At 37.1% G+C, this 12,278-nt stretch overlaps 1 protein-coding gene across 3 annotated transcripts in view; it reads right to left on the bottom strand.

The window, feature by feature from the left end:
- The window catches only part of LOC100646310 (transducin beta-like protein 2), a 65,921-nt gene that overhangs the window by 18,754 nt on the left and 34,889 nt on the right, over positions 1-12,278 (bottom strand). For 2 of the 3 annotated variants that reach the window (XM_012314267.3, XM_003399279.4), the window contains exon 3: positions 616-5,276. The exons of the other annotated variant lie outside the window; for it this stretch is intronic. In XM_012314267.3, the coding sequence (XP_012169657.1) occupies positions 3,589-5,276 (1,688 nt within the window). In that variant the 3' untranslated portion in view covers positions 616-3,588. Of the gene's footprint in view, positions 1-615; positions 5,277-12,278 lie in introns of those variants that run through there. 3 annotated transcript variants of the gene reach the window in all.

A 12,278-nucleotide genomic window follows, 5' to 3' on the forward strand; every position in this document is an offset into this window, starting at 1 on the left:
CGGGACAGACGCGCACCGAACGAGATCGCTTCAAGGCTGATGATTCATCATGAAACTTCATCAGATGTAATATTCTGAAAAAGGAACGAGATCCTCGGGCAATGATAACTTTATAAATTTCTCAATAAGAAAGATCGTCCATTGAAATGCGTAACCTGATCGTTCCGGCAAGATGGTCGATATTCTTTGAAAGTTACACGCTGTTGGTAAGATCAGCGAAATTACTATGTCATTGTCGACTGAATCGGATCGAAATGATTAATGAAATATTTATACGAAAATGGCAACGGTTGCTTATAACATATCCGAGAAAAATACTTCCGCGTGACAAGCGGTTCAAAGTAATTTGAAAATCATTTGAGAAAAATAGTCAAATTGCGATGCTTGGTAAAACCTGTCGGTTTACTCTTTCGATCGGAGTTTCGAATTACTTTGAACCGCATACGTCTAATTTTCTCTCGACAATTCTCTAAAGGTATTCGGGTATTTTGTCATTTCTGTCTCATCATTTTCTTATACCACCAATGGATACTTTTTGTTTAAATGTTATTTGTTAGTGAGTTAAACAGGATGGTTTTTGAAATTGTGTGCAGTGTAAAGGATTGAGAGTAACAATTATGTTTTATATAATAAATGTATTTTTCCATATTTGGACGTCATTCAAACAGTACAAATGAAAAATAAATCAGTTGTTCTCGGTATACAAAAAGACGCATGAAAATATAACAAAATTAATCGATCGTGAACGAATCCCCGTGATGATCCCCGTTGTACTTCTACAAGTAATGGCTGAGAAAATCGGAGGAACATTCTTTATACAGGATGCACAGGTACTTTGCCTCTCGATGCGCTTAAATAAATATTATGCTATTTACAAAGCGATGAATAATATTGCTTTTCGTACCACGTGACTTTCTACCATGAAAACGGTATCATGAGCGTAATGAAACAATCCTTAACAATATATTGCGCTCCAATGACGATTAACGAATTCGCACGTGTTAAGAAAGTTCTTCTTCAAAATGTTTTGAACAAATGTTTAAATATCGCAACGAAAGAATGTCGGATGATATATGTACAAGAAGCTGAGATCGATGTACCGATGCGAGGTTGAAAACGTTTTTCTGATATTTTGACGCGAGTTATAATATACATAAATTAAATCGTAAAAAAAAGAAGGACAACAACAATAAGAAAAGGAAACGTCGGAACGAATCTAAGATGGCAGAGTTAAAATTAAGTAAAATAATTTCAACTGTGTAAAGTACAGGTTTCCAAGAATGATTGCTTTTCATCGTGAAAACCTGTTACACAGACGTATAATTTTCCCGGCTCTTGGAAGGAGGAAAATGCAAAATTCTATTGCGCAATACTTTGTACAAATAACCACGTGCGTTTGGGACAATATTGCTGTGTATGTTATATTTACTATACGTTTGATAGACAAATGGGTACACACAAGGCATCAGTTAATGTCGGTAATAAAGTATAAAATCATGGAACATTACCCACTGTCTTAATTCATATAGCGTGAGGCGAATCGAACGTATAGTTCTCAGGGATTTGATCCCGATTCGAATCGAGTGTTGCCGATCGTTTACATGCGACGACACGTATGAAACGAAAACATTGTGTCATATAACGCGAGATAATGGATTATTGTGGTCAATTATAAAAATGTCGTTCGATTCGGCTCACGTTCGCCACTTTTGTCTTGGGGAAGAAATTCGATAACCGATTATGGATGAAGAAAGAGCGGAGTGGCACGCACGCACGCGGCGATAAGGTACATTGGTTTCTGTTTTGTCCGAGAAACACGAAGAGGACAGAGCGGGCATTTTATCGCAAGAAAATCCTTATCTTTTGCCAATTCGAGAAGAAAGAAAAAAAAATTACCGAAGAATATAATTTAAAGAAGAAGAAGGAAAAGAGAATAGCAATTAAAAGGGGGGTAAAAAAAAATAAAAATCAAGTTGATTCGAAGTAACATCTCGATCTTTGTATGTGTGTCCTCGTTTAGCGGCATTTTCTAGACGTTTTCGAGGAGAATTTAAATGCAAGCCATTGTGGAAGCCCGAGACACTTACGAGCATCAATGACACCGCGTGTCCTCCTCTTAAAGTACGTGTACGAAAAAATGACGCGGGATGAAATATGCATGAGAAGAAGTCGCAAATCGCAAGGTATAAGAAACGCATACGTATACGCGTATACGTGTATGTATATGCATACTATGTACATATGTGTAAGCATATATACATACATACATACATATACTTATATCTACAGACACACACACGCGCGCGCGCATATATATAGTATATGCATATATGCATAAACGTACATATATACACACATATATATACACATAGAAGCAAGATGTACTTTTATACATGATACATGAAGTGTGAGAAACTCGAAACATATTACTACATATGAGAAACAATGTGTGTGCGAATGTATATCACCACTAACATCACTTGCCGAGGAAATTGTCTCGTGAATAGGAAATATTGTTGTATAATAAAGTCTCTCTACCAGCAAGAACTTGAGTTAGATGGATCATCGAGTAACAATCTTTATTATTGCGATTGTCATCGCTAACAAAATTTACATAATCCACCTTTAACAACAAAGGACGAAGAATTTTTCTTGCGGCTGCGAGAACTCGTACGATTTGTCGTTACTCTTGAAAATATTATATTTCAGATGCATAGCATGTCGAGTCGCAATACGTAATATTCTAATCTGAGTGTAAAAAGATTCGACTTTTCAATTTTTGTTATATTTTCTGCATCTTTTATTGTTTAAAGAAAAGAGTGTTAAAAACAGAACTATTTTTTTTCGAGTATCGATTTTTCTGATATAAACGATCCATGTGTTTCTATTTTGTTGGATCTTAAAAAGAGCAAAAATTTGTCAGAAAAATAGAAATCGGTTAAAAGAAATTAACATCTTTCATCGGAGCCGCAATAGAGATTCAAGAGGAAAATTCTATATTAATCTACATCATGTATAAAAAAGAAGAAAAAAATCGAGTCAAATTTTTTCCTCGGCAACGATGTGCATCGTACAAAAAGTTGACTATAATCTATTTTTGATACTGAATGTATGAATTGTGTATGCGTGTGTATGTATATGTTCATCTGTGCGAGCGAAAAACGCGACCCCGGTATGATGAACACTGCCTAAACGCGTCGGGGTCCGTATTATATATATAGTTCCTTTTTTCTTTTTTTTTTTTTTTTTTTTTTTTTGTTACATATCACAGACTTTACTTGGAACTGAACACTGACGGAAGTAACTCGCTCAGGCCGACACAATTAATGTTTTTATAATAGAGTCAACTTATTAAGTTGAGAAGACGAAGATCGTGAACCATCGACGTTTACGCATTGTAACTTCTCGATGGAATCCTACGCGGCCAGATTACATAACAGCGAACGTCCGAATTTTAAATTGTTCGTGGACGAAAAATAAATTTGATTTTCACCACGCAGTTCGTTTGAGCATCTCGCGGAAAAGAAGTCCAGCGGATCGTTCACTGTATTCCTTTTTCTTCTTCTATGTTAATTCCCTTTCTCTTGGTCATTGATGATCATACGGCATTTCGTGCTGCAGCTTCCGTAACATGAGATCCATCACGATCCTAGCATCCTCCACGGAATCGTGCCCCTTTACTTGAATTTCTTTACATAGCACCGTCCTCGCTAACGTCTTTAGACTGCTACGGAAAGGATAACCAAGGAAATGCGGATAGGCGATGCATGTGTCGATCACCGTCGCGTGGAGTAACTTGAGCGCACGCAGATCGTTCTCTAGCCCGTGACCTATGAGTATGGTCTCCGCGTGGATGAAACCGGTCAAGTCTTTCTGAACGTCCTTGAGCGTTTTCGTCGCATTTGCCAGATCTTTTGCGGTGATGCCGCTGAATCTGGTATTGTAATCGATCACCTCGGTGTCCGGCTTCACCAAAGCGTCGTAAACGACCTTGCCGTTGATGTCGACCACGGTGACCTTGGTTAGTTCGAGACCGTGCTTCGTAAAGCACATCTCGCAGTCCAAAGCATAAACGCCATAATTGCCATCTATGGGCACGGTTCTCGCCAAACTGGTACGGACGTAGCCATCGAATGGGCCGTTATAACCCGGCGTCAATCCCGTCCACACATGCGTTCGAGCTACAGTGCAGCCTCTGGCGTTATCTCGTCCTCGACAACACTGCCACATATTACAGTGAGTGCCTGCTACGACGCTCTTACGTAGCTTGCCCCAGTGGTAGACGCATGGTTCGTGGTACAGGTATTCACCGTCGCTCTGGTTCTGGTAGAACGCTCTGTGACATCTGGCACATTTTCTTTCATCGATGGTCAGGATCGGTGGGTAGAAATTCCGATTCGAGTACCTTTCGAGTTGGTAACTGCAATCGGACGGACGAAATGATGAAGGTGACGACTCGCCGGTGTCTGAATTTTTATCACTCTCCGAAGCACTCTCTGGCTCCAGATCGGAATTCTCCACCGAACTTCCGCTGCAATGTCCACTGTCCCCCTCGCTCTCCGCCGACCACATAACATTGCTGCCGCCAGGTATGAATTCCTGCGCGTTCGCGTCCAAATGATGATAGCCACTAGCTGGATGACCCATCGGGTGCTGATAATGGTTGTTAATCACCGCGCAGCCAGGGAAATAACTGTACTCCACGGGATAGCCAAGGTCAATTAGCTGCTGCCCGGTGAGCGTGTAGTTGCGAAGCAACGAAGCGAGAGTTGCGTCACAAAGATACTGCAGTTGCCTTCTCTGAATGCTCGGAAAACGCTTTTCTACGTTGTAAGCATCAAACGGAATCTGCGCTTCTCTGGAGCACAGACCTATTCTCTTTGCGAAATTTATCTCGGAGATCTCCTCGGAGTCTAGACCGTGGACGAATCGACGATGTCGTTGTTGTTGTTGGTCTGAGTGCTCGTCGTCCTGAAACTCAGGATATTGATCTCGTAGAGTTCTGGTACGATTATTTCGTTGCCTCCTACTTAGGATGGCTCGATCTTCCTCCGTTGACGACGATATCGTCGTCGAATTATCTCCGTCCAAGGTTGCAGATGAGCCATTGGATGCGGTAATTGTCGTCAATATGGAAGTTGAGGAAGACGACATGCTGTTGCTCTCTGATAGTGTCTCCATCATTGTTGAATCTGATGTCTCACAATTCGCCTGACAGTTGTTGTATTGACCGGTCTCCCCAGGATCCAGCAGCTCTTCCGGCCCCAGGCCGCAATCTTTATGTTACATACAAAAACATATATGCGTCAGTTCATCGTCCGGCAGCGAGACTTAAAAATCTCCTACATTATACTGTTAAAAATTTGCCACACACCACGCGCATGCATCTCTGTCCTATTTCTAACATCTCTTTAGTGCTTCTAAACATCTCTACGTGATTTCTTTATTATGTTTCTTAGGATAAATTGTACATTCTTTAGAATATATACATGATTAAACTTTTCAAATTAAATTTCATATTAGATCGTCGTGATATTTTTTTTCTCGCAATGGAAGATACTTTAAGTTTTATTGCTAATTTAATTAATTAAATGGGATAGTCCCTTAGTATGGTAAATTTCTCCTCTGACTAGATACGGGAAGAGTAAAAAGAACTTTATATTTATACTTTTTCCTCTCTCGTTTTATTTTCTTTCCGCCGATGTGATCAAGAATACATCCAAAACTCGCGATCACATCAATCGCTCTTGAACTAGAGACCGTCATATTTCTGCCTTGAACACCGATATCTACAAAATCGTACAAAATTCGACTACAGTTCGCGAATGCTTCGCGAAATAGAGAAGCGAGCACGGCTATACGAAAAGATCGTGTTGAGAATGCTGCGCGATTAATTTGTCTCGAAAGAAGAAAATATGAAAGTGGGAGCTTGCCACGGACGTATGAAATAACATATATGGATTTTTGTCTGTTCATAAAGGAGACACGATGTCAACGCATCATTGTATAAGCGTTCACATCGACGATTATACATATTGACTGCAACAAAGCACCTCTGTCGACGAACGTTTGTAACGCGAATCTTCAGATTTTAAATTTTTAATTTAAAACAAAGGTAGTGCTCTCTTCTTTAATATCGATGCTGAATAGGTTGCTGCATATGAAATGTTCTTTCAGATAAAGCTTTTATCGTTGCGTAGTTTCTAAAACATAAATATGATCAAAGTAATGTCCACATGATTGAACGCATTTTACTCAACGTCGAACTTCTAGACTTATAAGAATTATCAATCGTAGAATTCGATAGTTCTTGGAATGTACGCTTCCTTTTAATGCAAAATCCTTATGCATTAAAAAATAGTCTAGTGAAAAATTTGTTAGCTTACAAATGTAAATGTTACATGTACATTACAAATTAATCGCTGAGATAATTAAATTCTAAAAAGATTTATTTCTATTTTCTTAAATATACGTAACTTACAGAAATTACACAAATAGATATCTAATTTATAATAAATTATTTTTTCTTTAACAAGACCGCTAATTGAGAAATAGGCCAAATTCAAACTTCGGTGAAATAACATTTCATATGCACCAACGTTAATACTCGTTAAAATAACGTGTCAAACATTTTTATAAGAAATAAATAAAAAGGAAATTGAAAATTAGAAATTTTCGTCGAAACTTCGTTCTCCTAAACGATATTCGAGAAAAAAGCAATTCGATGCAAGCCAGTTCTTTAATTTTCTCTAAAATAAGATCCATACAAAACTTAGGAAAAATTCGACTGGTTTACGAGCCGTTCCCAGCTAGCCAGATAGAATCTTCGGACGTTCCTCGTTCGTGTTAATCACGGGAAATAAAAAGCACGATCTAGCGGCGTTACGCTCTCGTTACGGACCGAAGCACAAAAAAACAGGCGGCCAATAAAAGGTGAACCGTTTTAACGCCTCTTGTTTATTCAGCAATACGCAACTTTCGCCGAATACGTCACGGAAAGGGTCGCTTTCTTTTCTACGTTTTTACGGGCAGAAATGCCGTTCCTTTCTTTCCAACGAATACTGAATATATATATATACCGTGCACGTCTAAATTCGTGGTACAAACGAAGTCAGGGAGATTCTATAAAATTTCCATGATTTTATTGCTAAACTTAAATCAATTGCGTATAATATCCACGGCGAATGAGAAAGGAAGAAAGAGAAGAATATGAAGGAACAACGCTTCATAGATCCGGAGTGTGCAATTATTTAAAAATCGAAAGGTTTTTTTTATATTAATTGAATTTGAAGGAAAATGTATCCGCCTTGAAGAGACGGCGTGTCTACTGTAAACGATTGCGTACAATTTGGGGAAACGTTTATTTAGAGCGAGTCATGCGACAGAGAACTTCAGGAAATTGGCTTACGATTTCGACAGAAACAGCTGTGAGACTATGAAGTTTATTTGCTTGGTCAATCATGTTGTATTATGTATGTATAAGATGATATATCTCTTTGATACTTTCTTACAAAATTACAAGATTGTTTTTAAACCCAATCGTAGCTATCATATGCCTTAAATATTAGAAATTTCAATTTCAGTACTTTTACGTCTATCTAATAATAAATACTACATATTTTCGTATCACCTATACATTTCTTGGCATGTTCTAGTATTTACACGTGGTATATTTTACCGTGTTTCTGCATTTCTCAAGATTACTAATAGAACATGGACATGTTGAACCTCGAGTTTACGAATCATCAAAGAACAAAACGAGAAACTGAAACTTCTCAATATTGCTGCGTTCCTTCGGTCATTTTCTACTCAATTGCATTTTTTGAGCGTTAAAAGGTATCGGGAATTTGAGCAAAATATAAAAAAGTTCTTAGTATTTCGTGGATCTTTATACAATTTCCTATACTTACTAAACATGATTAAGGGAAATGGAAACTACACGTAGATTTATACAAAGTATACAAATCTCTCAATAATATATGCAATAATATATGCAACAAATGTAGAATGATACAAAATAGTGTTCAAATACTTTAGTTCCTTTGAGCAATCGATTGAAAATACCATTGAACGAATAAAAAAACGTGCACGCCTGCATGTTCACTGATTTTTACATATATAAAGGCTACATCGCTTCTCCACTAACCCAATAAAAATGTATAGATCGCAACAACGTTGATACGTCCTTTTCAAAATCATTCTATGAACGAAATCAATATAAATAATACTACGTCAGCAGTGACGTCTCAGAAAGGTACTGCAAACGTATCAAGAAATTGCCAGAGAGAAAAGTAGGATTACCTCAACTTTGTGATAATGTTATCGGTATCTCGGTGATTTCTACGAAGAAGACGTCGAATAAGCATTGCATAGAAATAATTTAATAGCGATAAACAAGTAATCCGGTTTCTAGAGAGAAATGGACGCGATCAGTAGAGAGTTCCCGCGCTTTCGAGCGATAGCAAGCGAAAAATGGAACGAAGGACGAAGGAGAGACGAGGAAATCTGAGCGGTGACTCGGATAACGGAAAACGGTATCCCCGTTCGCAGGAATGACCGGCGTCGATATGTACCGTTGCGTCATTTAATGAAATCATCTGCGGCCACGCGTTGCTCCTTGCATAGTTTGATTATTCGAGCAAATCCCGGTATCCGCGTGAGTGCTAACCGCGGCCAAAGTGGGAGATAGAAAAGAAGAACTACTACGACATTTGATAAAAATTTTTCCCAACAGTTGATAAAAAAATTCAGAGCCTGATATGTCGATTGATTTACTGAAATAATTACGAGGTAAAACTAACTTAAATTAGCATTCAGAAAACATTTTAAAAACACATTTTCGATTACTTTATTTACGTTCATTTATATTCGTCTCTAATTTTTTTTTTTTTTTTTTTTTTTTTTGAATGAAAAATCTTAGAAACAACCGATACTCAACCTTGAAAAACTCAGCATACGGCATTTTGATTCTTAAAATCAGCCCTCGAATTTACTCGACAAATAATTGAAAATGTGCGGATCAGAAGCCTGAGAAACAGAAGCAGTGATTTTGATGATCGTTGATCCGCTAATATCGTACATCGAATTATCGACTTACGACGAGTCATTTCATTGAGTCCGTAGCGTAACCATAAACTATCTGTTGCTTCGGTGTGTGGGCTTGATTTAAGGCCAGAGAATTTCCCACGTCGCGCTATTATTAGGTTGTTACAACCACGCTTGTTACGTTCGCGCATCAAAAAGGTGATAGCGAACGCAGCAACCAGCCAGTGGCCCCGAATTCTATATATCATTTCGTGGAATTAAATTCGGGACAATGGATCGATCGATATCGCTATTTGAATGTTGATGATTTCACTTAATTGAAGTGTCTTATCTATCGTTTTATTTCGAAAATGAAGGAATCTGAAATTATCATTTTCCTTGCCTCGTCTTCATTTTTCTACGCTCAATTTAAGATTCTTTATAACACTACTATAGTTCGTATAATATAATGCTGAAAATGGTTACTCGAAAAAATATTTTTACTTCAATTTTGCAAAAGTTATAGCAATAGAAAGATACGGAAAAATAAGCAACGCGTGTTTCCTTATATTTAACGCGGCAAATTTAAAGATTTTCTAAGCTATGTGATCAATTTCCGACCTGAGTGTCTTGATATTTTTTATAAAAAATAAAAAGATACGTCATATTGGTGTATAAAATAAATCTGCAGCATAATTTAAGAATAGTAGTGATCTTAAAATCTTACGTCATTCGAAACCATTTTATTTTCCTTCGTTTCTCTTTTCATTTCTTCTTCTTCTTTTTTTTTTTTTTTTTTTAATCTTCTAAGCTTTAAGTCGAACAGATTGTATGATAATACCTATATCACTTAAATGTTTCGCAGGTAAATTTCTTCTTCTTCTTTTTTTTTTTTTTTTTTTTTAATCTTCTAAGCTTTAAGTCGAACAGATTGTATGATAATACCTATATTACTTAAATGTTTCGCAGGTAAAATAAAACGGAAAACGTAATATATCAAAGGCTACGAATGATTCGGAGAACTTTGAAATTATATCGATACGAAGAATACCGAAATTCTAAGAAATTCATCAAAGTGCGTTAGCAAGATAAGGATAATGCAATGAAAGAGATGATTTGAGAAACGGTGCAAGTTCACTAGCCGTTTTCTAAATTTATGTGCCAACCCACGGACATTTGCGAGATTATTTTTGATCGCGACTCGTATTTCGAGACTATGTTTCCGAAATCGTCGATCGGAAACGGAAGAATGTTTAAAGAATAACCGTGACTTTCTACCGGCGCTACACGGTGTATTTCACGATCATCGGTGATTACTGTTGCGCGTAGAGGAGGGAATGATTCACAGTACACGATTTCGTGATTAAGGCGGCGGTAATGATCTGATGACTCACGTTAATTATTGAATGTTTTTCAACGATAATACAATCGCAAATATTTCGCGAGGAATTAAGCATATTATTTTGCTGGAAGTAATCCAACGAACGTGACCGGATCTTATTGTTATATAAATATTTCTAATTTTATGTATGCATAATTTTTTGTTTAGAGATAGCGCAGTACTACTAGATTACTACGTATGAAGTGACCGATTTCATAAATGCGTAAAATCATTCAGAATTTAATGATCGAATTTAATGATCATGTTAAATAACTTTTTAAAATTTCGTTGGCACTGCAATGAGACACGGTTACTATGATTATTGAATCGTGAAATGTCCATAAAAGCTGTCAAATATTTATCACAAATAATGATGATAAAATACGAATGAAATTTTACTAATATTATCGTGATAGTTGCGTTTCGTTCTAGTGCTAACGAAATTTCAAAATGCTTCGTATAATACACACGATGTATCCATAAAATGTTTCTATGATAAGTATCGAAATTTTTTCATGAGTCATAAAAGTTATTCTCGAAACTAGTCTTAGAAAATAAATCACAAGTATGAAATACTTAAAAAAAAAAAAGAAGAAGAAGAAAAAAGGAGGAAAAGTAAAAAATTAAAAGTAAAAGTCACAGGGAAGATATAAGCTGAGTAGAAGACTGTCCTGCTTTTGCGTCCAGGCTTTCAGGACATAAATTAAAATATCGCACATAAGCACAGCGCAACAGCGGCTTAAATTTAAGTTACAATAATAATTTAAAAAAAAAAAAAATCTAATAATGTATGGCTATGTCGTACCGTCGCGTATTGATACTTTTGCCTGTACCACCCTACAATCAGAATTCAGCGTTTATTCTGGAAAAAAACCATGTAAAAAAAATATGTAAAAAACTTGGAATTAATGAACAAAGATTTAAAAAAAAAAAGCTGAGTAGAAGAAGAATTCTAAGCGACACGATGGCGAAAGGTATTACAACTAGGGTCGTGAACATTCCAGTTAAAAGACGTCTTTTCCATGAAGCCAGCAGCCCAGAGTTGAAGTCCTTTTGTTACTCACGTTTCTCGGTATGTCTCGTGAGGGCATGCACGTACACACGTGGCACGATGTGCCCCGTCTCTGGATTCGAGGTTAAACGCGGCGGGAGAAGCGAGAGAAGAGAAACTCACCGGTAAGAGAAGTGGACGCCGCTTTACGAAAATCTTTCATGGTCAACAGGTCACCCACGATCGTCATCGTGTAAACCATGAAAGGATACGACACAACGAACTGTTTAAGTATTTTAATCCTTACATGGCACGTTACGAAATCCATCTAACATAAGTACTTTAACGTACTTTACGGTTGTACAAATTGAATATCAATTAGCTAGTGACGATTATATCGATGATACGTGTATCAGTTGATGATAACGAGAAATACAGACGTTTAATCCTGTTCCGATTTCAAAGATGAAATAGCGAAAGTAGTCGTTCGATGCGAGCGATTTTTCCATCGTTTTCATACTTTCTCTATGTTCGTCCTTCTTTAGATAATTGGATCGATTCGCGAAGAAGAAAAAAAGGGCAAATAGCTTTTAATCATAGCGCTTGAGAGTTATCCATTCCTCCTTTCCGAACACAGGGAAGTATAATACCAACAAACGGTAATACATATAAATCTAGACTGGTGAGGTGTAAAAGAAAAAAGCGATCGGGACAGGATAATGTCTTTCAAGAAATCAAGGAGTTTGCGACCGAACAGCTTGATTTCACTCAAACGACCTACATTTTGCCCGTCTACTTCTGTGTATATCGTATAGCTAGACGAAGAAGCTGTAGTAACAAGTAACACGAATATTTAATAATAATAAGTAGACCACGGATGTT

This window comes from Bombus terrestris, chromosome 11 (assembly GCF_910591885.1).
Source record: "Bombus terrestris chromosome 11, iyBomTerr1.2, whole genome shotgun sequence".
In the NCBI taxonomy this organism is placed as follows: Eukaryota; Metazoa; Arthropoda; class Insecta; order Hymenoptera; family Apidae; genus Bombus; species Bombus terrestris.